Raw genomic sequence first — 14,657 nt, 5'->3', positions numbered from 1 at the left:
TCCCGGCCCCGGCAAGCGCGCTGTGCGGCGGCGGGGGGCGCCGGGGCCCGCGAGGCCGGAGGTGGCGGCGGCGCCGGGCATGCTGGTGTGGGGGCAACGTGGAAGGTGAGCGACCCCGACCGGCGGCGGGAAGGGGGGAAGGGCGGGTCCGGACACGCGCAGCCCGGAGGCTCCGCAGCCCCGTCCGGAGGCGGCCGAGCGCGGGCGGCTGAGGCGGGGCGGGCAGGCGCGCTGGCCGGGCACCGCGGCTGTCCCCGCGCGGCCTGGCGGCCCGAGGCGCCTGTAGCGCGGCGGCCGCCGGGTTATGTAACGGTGACCTCCCTCCCCGTCTCCGCCATGGCGCGGCCGGTACGGCCCCTCACTGGGCGGCCCGCGGAAGCGGCACGCGACGACTGGCGCCGCGGCCCTGCCTTCCGCGCCCCCCGGCCCCGAGCCGCGGACGCCTCCCGGCACCGCTCCGGCCGCGCCGCAAACTCCCTCTCCTGCGCCGGCGCCTCGCCGGCCATTCAGCGCCGCGCCATTCATTCGTGCGCGCGTTTGCTCGCTGGTTCGCGGAGCGGCGCAGGGTGCCCGCGGGGGCCGAGCGGGTCTTCGTCGCTGCGGGTCGTCCCCCTCCATCAAACATCCCCGCGTGGGTCCCAGAATCGGGTCGGAATATCTGAAGACAGCTTTTGTGCACTTGTTTTTCCTCCTCCTCTGTTGCCTTAATACGTAGGGCACCTCCTACCTGTCCGTACAAGTGCCCCTTTCACACTCGCACTCCCTGTCAAAACAAGTCAGTCCCTGTGTGCACGGAGAGGGGCATTTCCTTCTGCAGTAAACTGCTCTCGCTACCTAAACCCAGCTTGTAAAGAAATACCTTATTAAAAAAAACTACAGGTGGTGTAAGTATGCTCTTTCTGTCTTCCAGGCTTCTCAGGTCACGTCCAGGGTGGAAATGGTTATCTTTAGGTGAAAATAATGTGGATGGACCAGCACCTACCATGAAGGGCTGGTGACTAACTGTGAAGGACTTTCCGTGATAATCTTAATTCTGGTGTCCGCCAGGTCTCTCTGCTTCTCCACCTCGGTCCTGGGGTTTCCCCTTGGGGTAGGGTAGGACAAAACATTGCTTCTCCCAGGGGCCCGCATGGCAACCCACTCTGGGTCCCTCCACCTGCTTCCTGAACTCGCCCTCTCTGCCTTCCCAGGTCGCCCGGCCTTACGTCCCTCCCTCTGCTTCCTGTGTTGGGCTCTTCAAGCTCACCCAAAGTTGTCCAGTCCCCCCCCCCCCCCCCCCCAATCCTCCGTCTTTAATGATCTCCATTCAATTTTCAGTGTATTTATTTGTCACTTTTGATATCTTTTCATTCACATTCTGTTTTTCTCTGACTGCCTTTTTTTTTTTTTTTTAATCCTCGCCTGAGGATATTTTTTTTCCATTGACTTTTAGAGAGAGTGGAAGGGAGGGATGGGGAAATAGAGAGAGAAAGAGACACAAGGATAGCCTGCCTCCCGAAAGCCCTGATCAAGGCCTGGGATAAACCTGCAACCCAGGTACATGCCCTTGACCAGGAATCAAAACCCAAGACTAACCCTTCGGTGCGTGGGCTGGTGCTCTACCACTGAGCAGCACTGGCCAGGCCTCTCCCAATGTCTTGCAGTCTCAAGGGCAGAGTCTCTCTTTTGTCATAGAACTTTTCACCTATTTTATGATGAATACGTATTTAAATTTTCTTTATCCTAAACAGGTGGGACTCATTCTTTTGGAGTTAATTTCTATGAAGTCTCAAGTAGAAAGTAATTTTTCAAGATAGTGTGTTTGAATATGTAAGACCACTCCATTTTTCCACTTCCAACTTCAAAACTCAGATTCTACCTAAGAGAAGAAACCCTGTCCTCACCTGGAACAGCCTCGTCATTAATAATAAGTCAGGAAGGGCCCTGGCCGGTGTGGCTGATTTGGGTGGAGTGTCCCCTTGTGCACTGAAAGGTCTGGGTTCGATTCCTTGTCAGGACACATACCCAAAGTTGCTTGTTTAATTCCGTTGGGGTGCATTTGGGAGGCAACTGATCGATGTTTCTCACATCGATGTTTCTTTCTTTACCCCCCCTCCCTAAAATCAATAAAATCATATCCTTGGGTGACTATTTTAAAAAAGTTAATAAGTTTAGAAGGCTACATGTCATATATCTGATAGTCCTTTCTTTGATAGCTGCTATAGTAGAAAGACAAAGACTTTGGACTTACATGTAGATTTAAATTCTGATTCTGTCCATTAGCTGTGTGACCTTGGACAATTTAAGTTACTAATATCTGATTTTTTTTTTCTCATTTGTAGAATGAAGACCTCACTCCCACCTTGGGTAGCTCAGGATTGAATGAATTAAATCTAAGGCATCTAGTGAATCCCTGGTACACAGTGAAGCTCAGTAAATACAGATTTCTTTGGAAAATGTCTCTATTATAATTCATAATCTAGAGTGAGTCAGGATGTGCTGGAGACAAAGCATTAGAAGAAAAGTGTAATTAGAAGAGGTGATAGGTACCTCTTGTCTCCAAATAGATAAATATATCCTAAACTAAAGAGCAGTAAAGCTCTTTCTGCTTCTCAAGACTATATGAGTTCATGTGGCATATTATATATCAGAGTATATTAAACGGCATTTACAAATGAAGGAAATAATCTTTCCTCCTAGAATAGCACTATCTGAACCATTAACATGGCTATTAAAAGATTATCTCTGATTTTCAAAATTATGTAAGGAATGGGGAGTGAAAGGAGGAGGAATATATATTTTTTGATTATGTGAGTTTTTTAAATTGATTTTAGAAAGAGAGGAAGGGAGAGGGAGAAAGAGAAACATTGATTGTTTGCCTCCTGTACACACCTGACCAGGATTGGAATCCACAACCTGGGCATGTGCTCTGACTGGGAATTGAATTGGTTAACCTTTGGTGCACAGGATGATGCTCAACCAACTGAGCCACATCAGCCAGGGTGAGGGAGGAGAAATACTTAAAAATGTCTTTTTTAGAGACAGTTAGGTTTCATGTTCTTTTAATATCTCATCTGTGTATAAACAGTTTCTCTTCCTTATACTGTCACAACAGTGTCTGCCTTCCCTGCTGTCCTGCTTTGCTCCCTGTCTTACTGATCCCCACATAACAGTGATTTTTTTTTAAAGACATAAATCAGTTTTCTTTATCATGCTTAAAATCCTCCCCATGTTTCCTATAACCCTTAGAATTGAATCCAAACTCCTTACCACAGCCCATCAGGGCATTACATGTTTGATAGCTGCTGATTCTAACCTTACCTCTTAGCAGGTGACTCTTCACCTTGCCTCAGTCCCTAGGTCCTTTTGCCATTTCTTAAACAAACCAAACTGTTCCTATCATAGGGTGATTTACTTGCAGTTCAGTTAGCTGGGCACCCCTTTTCCTGGTGGTTATCTTGCCTTTACATCTTCTGTTCGCTGGTCAGATGTCCATGGGAGGACTATCTGAGGTGATTTCTAAAGTAGAAGCCAGCCCCTCCCTCTGTCTCTTCCAATTCTTTCATTTTGCCTTATTTTTCTTCACAGCATTTATTACTAGGCAAATATACAAGAGTCATTTATTTATCAATTTCCCCCATTTGCTCCAAGGCCCTCTTTCCCTCCCCGACTAGAGAGCAGAGACCTTGTCTGACTTGTTCATGGCTCTTTTCACAGTGCTTAGAACTGTGCCTGGCACATAGTAGGTTCTCAGTAAAACTTGTTAAATGAATGAGTGGTATAAGTTGATTTAAACATTGGTGCTGGGGTCAGAATCCTGGCTCCTACCATTTAGTGATTGTGTGGCCTTGGGCAGATTAATACCTTGGTGATTCAGTTTGTTCATCGTAAGATTCGAGCAATCATTTCTATCTCATAGGATTATTGTGAGTAATAATTGAGTTAATATATGTAAAGTGCTTAGCACAGGGTTGTTTTATAGTTTTTAAAAACAATGTTTGAAATTACCTTGGAGTATTCAGTTAAGATTTTGTGTTTTTGCATGAGATAGAGGTATAATCAATTGAATTTTATATTTTACTGATTTATAGAACTCTTTCTTTTTAAATACATATATTTTGTGGATGTCTAGAACGGATTAAAAAATAAATTGCTGAGAATGGTGACCAGTATTTGGTCTTAATGTTTAAGTCAGTCAGCGTTTTTATTCTTAGATATATGGAAGATGCTTAGAGTGATTATCTCCACAGCCGACCACCAGAGTGGCTTTTATGTATTTCTCTTTGAAGTTCCACTGGAGATATGATTGTGGTGAAGAAATGACTGGCTGGAGGCTGAAGACAGGAAAATTCTTGAAGGTCCAGTTGAAGTATAAGTCTTGTTGTATTTGGGAAAGGAAATATTTTTATCATCTTCGATGTGTTCAATTTTTGTCTTTCATTCTGATCTCTCCCTCCCCCAAAATTGTATTTGGTTCTTAATTGGGGCTTACAGTAATCCAGTTGTACTTTGTATTTTTTCCCTTTCTCTTCTTTTTTTCATAGTGTATTTCGTACTCTAGCATTTATAGAAATAGGAAAGAATTGATGGGGACAATCAACTTAGTAACAATAGATACTTTGAACTAGTGAAAATTGAATTATTCTTAGAAATTAAGATTCTGCCTGTGGTAATTGTACTTGCATATCACCAGTTATTTTTACTTAGTTCACTTGTCTGTAATAAAATGCCTCTTTGTAGGGATATTATATTTTATTATGCTTTATTTATAAGTTTGAACTTCAACCAGTAGGATCCTAGTCTTTGGGTTTTAAACTTTAAAAACAACAACTAAATACTGCCGCTCTGTGTGACATTTGTCCCAAAATTTCATAGTAATTACTAAATTATTATGTATGTATTGTGTGTCAGGCTCTTTACTAAAGTTCATTGTCTTATTTAATATTCATAATCACCATATAAGGTGGGCATAGTTATAGATGATGTTATTTGGCCAGGCCACACGGGTAAGAAAGGAGCCAGGATTTCAGTCTACTTCCACCTGATTCCATGAACCCAAGTTTATAACCACTTTGCTAAGATGCACGTAAAAACAAAGTTTCTATTTGGACACTTTGCCAGTATTTTTTATCATATCATTTGTGTTATTCCTCTTAACTACTGGCAGTTTCATTTTTGTTTGTGTCTAAGGTTGTTTTTTTTAATATAATTTTTAAATTTAACTACTGCTATACTTAGATGCCTATCTTATATAATAAAAGTGTAATGTGCAGCCAGAACCGGTTTGGCTCAATGGATGGAGCGTCAGCCTGCGGACTCGGGGGTCCCAGGTTCGATTCCAGTCAAGGGCATGTACCTTGGTTGCGGGCACATCCCCAGTGGGGAGTGTGCAGGAGGCAGCTGATCGATGTTTCTCTCTCATTGGTGTTTCTAACTCTCTATCCCTCTCCCTTCTTCTCTGTAGGAAATCAATAGAATATTGATTTTTAAAAAAGTGTAATGTGCAAATTGAACGGTGGAGCAACCACTCGGTGGGGGGGGGCGGAGCCAACTAAGGCGTGTGCCAGCGGGCAGAGGGAGGGGACAGTGATTGGGGGGCGGTGGCAACCAGCGGCAGAAGGGCGATGTGGGAGGGAAGGGAGGGCGCAGGGCCTTAGCCGTCAGTCAGACAGACCCCGAGGGCTCCTGGACTGCGAGAGGGCGCAGGCCGGGCTGAGGGACCTCTCTCCCACCACCCCCAGTGCACACATTTTCGTGCACCAGGCCTCTAGTATATTCTATAAGTGTGAAACATTTTAATAGGCTGATGATATGCAAAATCATTTCTTTTTCCTAATTAAAGTCATTAAAAATGAGTCAAGCCCTGACTGGTTTGGTTCAGTGGATAGAGTCAGCCTGCGGACTGAAGGGTCCCAGGTTTGATTTCAGTCAGGAGCGCATGCCTGGGTTGCGGGCTCAATCCCCAGTGGGGGGTGTGCAAGAGGCAGCCGATCAATAATTCTCTCTCTCTTTTTTTTTAATCTTTATTGTTCAGATTATTAGTTACTCTTTTTTCCCACCATAACTCCCCTCCACCCAGTTCCAACCCCACCCTCTGCCCTCACTCCCCACCCACTGTCCTCATCCATAGGTGCACGATTATTGTCTAATCTCTTCACTCACCCCCACACCCCTTTCTCCCCCCCCCCCCCCCAAGAATAGTCAGTCCATTCTCTTTCTATGTCCCTGATTCTATTGCAATCACCAGTTCATACTGTTCATCAGGTTATTTATTCACTTGATTTTTAGATTCACTTGTTGATAGATATGTATTTGTTGTTCATAATTTGTATCTTTACCTTTTTCTTCTTCCTCTTCTTACAGGATACCTTTCAGCATTTCATATAATACTGGTTTGGTGGTGATGAACTCCTTTAGCTTTTCCTTACCTGTGAAGCTCTTTATCTGGCCTTCACTTCTGAATGATAGCTTTGCTGGATAAAGCAGTTTGGTTGTAGGTTCTTGGTATTCTTTACTTTGAATATTTCTTGCCATTCCTTTCTGGCCTGCAAAGTTTCTGTTGAGAAATCAGCTGACAGTCGTATGGGTACTCCCTTGTAGGTAACTGATTTTCTTTCTCTTGCTGCTTTTAGGATTCTCTCTTTGTCTTTTGTTCTTGGCATTTTAATTATGATGTGTCTTGGTGTGGTCCTCTTTGGATTCCTTTTGTTTGGGGTTCTCTGCGCTTCCTGGACATGTAAGCCTATTTCTTTCACCATGTAGGGGAAGTTTTCTGTCATCATTTCTTCAAATAGGTTTTCAATATCTTGCTCTCTCTCATCTTCTGGCACCCCTATAATTCGGATGTTGGTACGCTTGAAGCTGTCCCAGAGGCTCCTTACACTATCTTCATATTTTCGGATTCTTTTTTCATTTTCCTTTTCCCGTTGGGTGTTTTTTGCTTCTTCGTATTTCAAATCTTTGACTTGATCCTTGCGACCCTCTGGTCTGCTGTTGGGAGTCTGTATAATATTCTTTATTTCAGTCAGTGTATGCTTAATTTCTAGTTGGTCCTTTATCACAACATCGAGGGTCTCATTAGATTTCTTGAGGATCTCACTACATTTATCGGCGGTTTTACCATTCTTTTCGAGGATCTCACTACATTTATCGGCGGTCTCACCAGTCTTTTCGAGGGCCTTACTCAATTTATCGGCGGCTTCTAAACAGTTCTTTAAAGACTTTAAAAGTGTGGTTTTGAACTCTATATCTAATAGTTTGCTTTCCTCCGATTCTGTCATTTGTGTCCTGTTTCTTTGTCTTGGCATTTTTATGCTTCGCTGTGTCGATAGAGTGACTTTCTGTGCTAAGTGTCCCAATTACCTGAGGTAGACACTCTTGGTGCACCCCCTTGTGGGGTTTGTGCACAGTCTTGTTGTGGTTAAGCCTTGATTGTTGTAGTTATCACTGTGAGGAATTGACCTCCAGGCCAATTGGCTGTGAGAATCAGCTATGTCTGTGGTGGGAGAACTTCTGTGCTGGAGACACCCCTCTGGAGCTAGACTTGCTTCGGTTGGGCTTTGGTGCTCACTGAGTCTGCCCCCTGAGTGTGTCTTTTATGGTTCCATGGAGCTGCAAACTGGATGGTCCCACTCTGACCTCTGGGCTTCCTGGCTCCTGGATCTCTAGGGAGGTGCTAATCTAGCCTTTGCCTGAGGCTATCCAGCAAAAGCCTCCCTGCAGGGCTTGGGCAGGGCGGGTCCCACAGGATCAACAGGGCTGGGTTAGCAATTATGGCTGCTCTCAGTATTGCCCTCAGAGGCTCTGCTTCTCAGTGTCCCAGTAGTCGCTGCAAGCCCCTCGGAGAGAAAGCTGCCCTAGGGTTCTGAGCGATGCCAGACAGTCCCGCTTCTCCCGTATGAGTGTGGGTCCCTAGAGACTCACCCGGAACTGGAGCTCAGAGCCTGAGACTCCCGATTGAAAACAACAACCGCGCCCTCAGCCTCCAGCCCGCTCCGCATGCACTCAGCACCTTAGTATTTTACTTCAGCACTGCGCCTCCTCTGAGCCTCGGTATGCTTTTCTCTTTCCTCCTAGTTGTAGAACTTCCACTCAGCCAGCCTTCCTGTGGTTCTGGATGATGTCCGTTCCGTCTTTTAGTTGTATTTTTGAAGTGGTTGTTCGAGGCAGCAAACTCCTTTGTTTACCTATGCCGCCATCTTGGTTTCTCTCAATAATTCTCTTTCATCTATGTTTTTTCCTCTTCCTCTCCCTTCCTCTCTGAAAATCAATAAAAAAATATATTTTAAAAAATGAGTCAAAAGCATCATGTGTCATTAGGTCAGCTTTGTAAATAGTTTGAAAAGGTTTTGTATATAATGATATAATGTTCCAGATTTAAGAAAACATGAATATCTTTAAATTTACTTAAGGCTGAAATAAATTTCAGGTAGTAAGTAAATACTTAACAGAAATTAATGATGCTGATGTGGAGCAAATTTTTGTTATCTCTGTTTTTAGTAAGTGAGGAGGAACATATGATAGAATGTTTTGCACCATGGTAAGCCTTAATGATTTTTGACATATATATGCAAGACTTAAAATTTGAAGAATATTGGAGATGTGAGTTTTTGACTTCTCAACACTTTAGATTCAGAATGCTGGTGTTAGATTGAACCTTACAGATTCTGTAGACCAAGCATGTGAAACTTGTGGCCAGTGGGCCACATGCCTCTTATTGAAAAGAGGCATGCCCCCCCCCCCCCCCCCCCCCCCGAGTTTGACATGCTTTCTATAGACCATACCTTTATATTTTCCTGGAGGAAAATGAGATCCATAGACTCATTTGACTAATGAAGAGGAGAAATAGGACTAGAACCTAGGGGGCTTTTGTTTTTGTTTTCTCTAAGACCATTTTTTCTGCTACAATAACAAGTTGCCCCCTTTGTCACCCAGGGAAAGACCAAGGTATACTTAGTATCTGATTTTCAAGAGGGTAGAGAACTTTGAGAGTTTTTTTAAAAAAACCAGCTTTGCCCTAGCTGGTTTGGCTCAGTGGAAAGAGTGTCGGCCTGTGGACTGAAGGGTCCTGGGTTCGATTCCAGTCCAGGGCACTTTCGGGCTCCATCCCCAGTAGCGGGTGTGCAGGAGGCAGCTGATCAGTGATTCTCATCATTGATGTTTCTATCTCTCCCTCTCCCTTCCTCTCTGAAATCAAAAATAAAACAAAATCACTGGCTTTAAAGTAACAGGAAAGTTCTTGTGCTCTGTAATGCAATTAGAAATATGCTTTCTCCTTATGCACGTAGGATAGTTAGAGAAATCTTTGAAAGACCAATCTGGTCTCTTGGTTTTATGCTTGAATTAAAAGTCTAGTTAAGGATGGGCAAAAAATTGGTTGTGATACGAATACTTTTTATTTGAAGCCAGTATCTTGAGTAACCAAAGTGTTGCATATTAGCTTTAATCATTCCTGATAAAAACTGAGGCTAAAATTACCTTTTTTGGAGGTAGAGTTAGAAAATAGCTGAACCCTACATTTTCTAAACTCCCATTTCTACACTTGAGAATGGACTTAATATACTTTTATCATTTCGGCATAAGTCTGAATTATGTAATTAAAATTATGATTTTTTAAAAATCCTCACCTGAGGGTATGTTTTTCTGTTTGTTTTTAAACAAATTTTATTGATTTTTTTTTTTTTTAAGAGAGAAACATTGACCACTTGGTTGCCTTCTGTATGCACCGAACCTGCAATCTAGGTATGTGCCCTGACTGGGAATCGAACCTTCAGTCTTTGGGTGTACTGGGTGACACTCCCAACCAACTGAGCCACCCGGCCAGGGCTGATTCCTTGTTCTTTTAAATGCTTTTCACCAAATTCTGAATTTTATCTTGTAATAAGCTCTATTGCTTGGTGACTATTGGCAATATTGAGAGCCTAACTGAAAAAGCCCTTTACTTTTTGGAATGCTTTGTGTTTTAAAAAGTACTTTCATTTGACTTTCTCTCATTTGATTCCCCTAAGAGTCCTGAGAAGAGAGGTAAGGCAGTATTTCCTGTTTTATAGCTGTAATGCAGTTCTGGCACCAACTACCCAGAGTTAGGGCCGACATCACCGGTTAAGGGCACAGCCCACAAACTCCACTTCAGATACCAACCTGACCACCTGTACTTCTGATCAACTGGCTACAAATTTGGAAGTTCCTACCACCTGCTCAGGTTTCATAATTTGCTAAAATGACTCTCAGAACTCAGGAAGGTGCTGTACTTGCAGTTATGGTTTTATTGTAAAGGATACCAATCAGGACCTGCCAAATCAAGAGATACACAGAGAAAAGCCTGGGAGAGTCCCATAGAAGAAGTTTCTGTATCTTCAGAAAGTCATTTTCCCACCACATCCATACAGGATTACAAGCCAGGGAAGCTCAACCAAGCCTTACTGTACAGTTCTTAGTACATATGCATGATTGAATCATTGGTCACAGAGTTTAATTCAGCCACTAGTCCCTCTCCTCTTCTGGGATGTCAGGCTTTCTGTGGCTCAGAGCCCCAACTTTCATCACATGGTTGGCCTTTCTAGCATGGCCCACCCCATCTTGAAACTAAGTGTGCACTTGGAGTCACCTGTTAATATAAAATACTAGAGGCCTAGTGCACAAATTCGTGCACAGGTGGGGTCTGGCCATCCCGGCCCCAATTGGCAGATCGGAGCTGGGCCAGCTGGGGGGAGGGGCCATGGGCAATTGGCTGGCGGGCCCCACCCCCAATTGGGGTGTGAGGGTGATCAGGGGTGGCCGGGAGGAAGGGACATGGGAGGTTGGCCACTGGCCTAACCCTGGATCAGGCCGGTTCGCTGGCAGCAGTGGGCGTTATAGTGACTGGTCATTCTGGTCGTTACAGCATTCCGGTTGCTGGATTTTTATATATATAGATGTGGTCCCGGGGATCCACTATGGTTAACAGAAACACTAACCAGTTGTGAAATTCCAAGAGTTTATAGTCTCCCACCCGGGAACCAGGGAGAAAGGCATGCCAAGTTATTATATAGCAGTAACCCAAGTGAGAACAGACATTTGGCCAATTTGTGACAATTGAAACTGGAACACATCTCTGTATTACTAGCCTGGTGATATCCATTATACTAAAAATTGGAACAGATTACCTTTGAATATGGAAAGATTGACTTCTGTTGACATTTTCTTTTCAATTGATACAAGAGTATTTAAAACCTGGGCTGATGATGTTTGTTTAAGCCGAATATTTTATTTATATAAATTGTATTGTAGGTTGGGTTATGAATACAGACTTTTAAAAAATATTTTTTTTTATTGATTTCAGGGAAAGGAGAGAGAGAAACATCAATGATGAGAGAGAATCATTGATCAGCTGCCTCCTGCACACCCCCTACTGGGGATTGAGCCCTCAACCTGGGCATGCACCCTTGACTGGAATCGAAGCCAGGACCCTTCAGTCCCGAGGCCGATGCCCTATCCATGAGCTCAACCGGCTAGGGCAGACTTTTTGATATTTTAAAAAGCTCAATAATTTTGGCTGTGAAAACTTTAATTTTTAGAATTTCTTTTTGAATTTGTAATTTTAGACTTAGGTTATTACTGTTAAGTGAAAAGAACCTATGAAGTGAGATTTTTGTTGGAGAGGTGGAGGTATTGATAATGTATTTGTTAGAATTGTAAAATGTTTTAGTAACTTATTTGTCGAATTAATTGCCCTTTTAAATGTTCAGACTTGAGTGGAAGTTGCTAGCTGTTCAATTTTATAATGTTGCAGGTACAGGTTAATGTTCTTTTGCATATTGTTTATGTCCAACAAAAAATTTCTAATTGTCACTGAAAGAGTGTATTACATTCTCTTGGAACTCACTGAATGTTTCTCAGAAATAAACTATTAGTTTTAAGGTATAAAGTGCACAAAAAACTGTTACATTGAGTAAGACTACTAATTCTAGTGTCTTTTGAACAATGTAGCATTTCCTTAGAATGTCATATCATCTTAAAAGGTAGGGGGTTTTGTTGTTTTTCATGTATAATAGGGGCTACTTGTCAGGAAGCCAGGGAGAAGAGGCCAGAAAGTAAAGGAGTGGCAGTTTCTTAAACATTCTACTCCCTTTATGTTCACTTGCAATTACATTTAATATTAGGATTTATGAGAAGAGAGATTTGTTCAAGATGGAATGTAGCAGAGCTAGAAAAGAGTGAATTTGACCATATTTTTGAATTGCAGTTCTGCAGAGGGATTGGTTTTTAGTTGAGTGTTGTGTGTGCCAATTTATTTTGTGAGATCTTAGGCATGTGTGGGTACAATACACAAGGTGAAAACTTCAAGAGCCAGAACCTCTGTCTCTGCAACCAGCCCAATCCCCACCATTTACAGGCACAAATTTACACTTCCTTTCCTAACTTATACACAGTAAGGTTCAAACTTCTTGGTAAGATCAGGACCTTCTGTTCTATTACCTCAACCTACCTTATTAGTTCATTTGTCATTACCTCTGGCCATGTGCCCTGAATAGCAGCCAATACCCTAATGTTGCTTAAACTTAATCTTTTTTCTTTTGATTTTGATCGTGAATTTTGCTTCTTCCTGAAATCCCCTTCTACCTATTTAAATCCTACTTATTATTCACAGCTTAGATGCACTTTTTCAGAGAGGCCTTCTTGGATCTCCCCCAAGAGGAGGTTCATTGCTGTTTTGTAGTTGCATGCAAGTCTTTTTTTCTCTAATAGTTAACTTTGCATTGTGGTTTATACTTTTTACTCACCTGAAAATTGCAAATTATGGTAAATGCTCTGTAAATATGGAGTAAATTTTTAGATTATACCTGGAATTGGGGGGGGGGAGAGGGAATTAAAGTCAGAATAGGAGAGATCTTGTCATCTGTAATCTAATAAAAACCTTCAATTACATTGAAGGTAAATTGTATTTAGTTTTGTTAGTTCCTTCTACTTAGTGCACATTGTGGCAGCATTCTATTTATATGCTCTGTCTCATTACCTGTGAACTTCTGTACTTGTCTCTGTTCTCACTGACCACTCTAGATACACTTTAGGCAGAATCAGTGATTCTCAAAGTATATGCCTCAGACTAGCAGCATCAGCATTTCCTAGGAATGTTTTTTTTAGAAATGCAGATTACCGGCCCCACTCCTGACCTACTGGGTGAGAAGCTGTGGGGTTGGGGCCCAGCAGTCTGCATCTTGACAGGCCCTCCACGTGATTCTGATGCTTGCTCAATGTGAGACCACTGTTGAGGACACAGTCCCCTCTTTGATATCAACTCCTTTATTCTCCAGCTAAGTTCTGTTCCTAATACGAAGCTTCTACAGCAGCCTTGGGAATCCTTGATTTACTGCAATCATTGGGCTTTCCTGTGAAGATAAAACATTCCTCCTCAGTGAAGATCACTGGCTTTTACTCTGGCCTTCCACTCTCTAAAAAATCAGTGGAAAAATATTCTCAGTTGAAGATTAACAACAATAACAAAGAATATGGCACAGATTTGTGTATATATTACTCTGCTCATGGCCAGGCTTGATTTTAAAGGAGTCTAGAAGTGTACTCTTTAGTTGGCTCCCTTGCTTCCTACTAAGAGAGGGTGGAAAAGGTGTTTCATTACTAAAAAAGAAAGGGAGAATGAGTAATGAATACTATACTGGAGGACAGTTGTCATTCTGCCACCCAGTAGTTTGGGAGTTCCAAGACGGTTCTTACTTCTGATACCAACTGCAAGTTTGGATGGCCCCCAAACTGCCCTCAAGTTCAGTGATTAACTAGGACTCAGAACTCCCGAAAGTGGTTAAGCTTACAGTTATGATTTATTACATTAAAAGAGTAAAGAGTAAAAATGGGACAGAGAAACCAAGATGGCGGCATAGGTGAACGCCTGAAATTGCTGCCTCGCACAACCACTTCAAAACTACAAATAAAAGACAAAACAGACATCATCCAGAACCACAGGAAGGCTGGCTGAGTGGAAATTCTACAACTAGAAGGAAAGAGAAAAGCACGCTGAGACTCAGAGGAGGTGTGGAAGTAAAGTGCAGAGGTACGGAGGTGCTTGGAAAAGGCTGGCAACTGAGGACGTGGTTGTCTTTTTCATTTGGGAGGGAGACACAAGCTCCCCACAGCCCTGACTCCAGTTCCGGGCGAGTCTCTGGGGACCCAGACTCATACTGGGAGAAACTGGACTGTCTGGCATTGGGAAGAACTCAAGGGCGGCTTTCTCAGAGGTGCTTGCAGCAATTACTGTGGGACACTGAGACCCTGGACCTCTTAGGGCAGGACTGAGGATCAGCCATAGCTGTTTGCTCCCCCCTGTTGATTCCCTGAGACCCCACCCCACCCAAGCTGTGTGCAGAGGCTTTAGCATATGAATGACCTGGCCCTTTGCAATCTAAAATTACCTAACAAACTGCTACTGGGTCAGAGAGACCCAGAACATCCAAAGGAAGGCCCAAGGCCCCACAGCAGCTTGCATTGCTTCACAACTGGGCCTCATCTGGACACCTCCAAACCCCAAATAAAGAAGAGGAATCTGCAGATATCTCTCTGTAGCTCCTGCTGGGTAGCCTCAGGCAGAGGCTAAATTAACACCTCCTTAGAGATCCAAGTGCCAGTGTACCCAGTGGTCAGAGTGGGACCATCCAGATTACAACTCCTCAGGTCCATAAGGGACACAC

The 14,657-nt window shown here is 43.4% G+C and overlaps 1 protein-coding gene across 5 annotated transcripts in view; it reads left to right on the top strand.

Moving 5' to 3' along the window:
* Window positions 1-14,657, top strand: part of REV1 (REV1 DNA directed polymerase) — a 108,892-nt gene that overhangs the window by 287 nt on the left and 93,948 nt on the right. For 4 of the 5 annotated variants that reach the window (XM_070429855.1, XM_070429854.1, XM_070429858.1 and 1 more), the window contains exon 1: window positions 1-105. This exon is cut by the window's left edge and continues 64 nt beyond it. The exons of the other annotated variant lie outside the window; for it this stretch is intronic. In XM_070429855.1, the coding sequence (XP_070285956.1) occupies window positions 80-105 (26 nt within the window). In that variant the 5' untranslated portion in view covers window positions 1-79. The remainder of the gene's footprint in view (window positions 106-14,657) is intronic. 5 annotated transcript variants of the gene reach the window in all.

The sequence above is a fragment of the Myotis yumanensis genome, unplaced genomic scaffold (genome assembly GCF_028538775.1).
Source record: "Myotis yumanensis isolate MYYU_CA2020_CCGP unplaced genomic scaffold, mMyoYum1.0.hap1 SCAF_11, whole genome shotgun sequence".
NCBI lineage: Eukaryota > Metazoa > Chordata > Mammalia > Chiroptera > Vespertilionidae > Myotis > Myotis yumanensis.
This window is presented reverse-complemented; position numbering and strand designations above follow the sequence as displayed.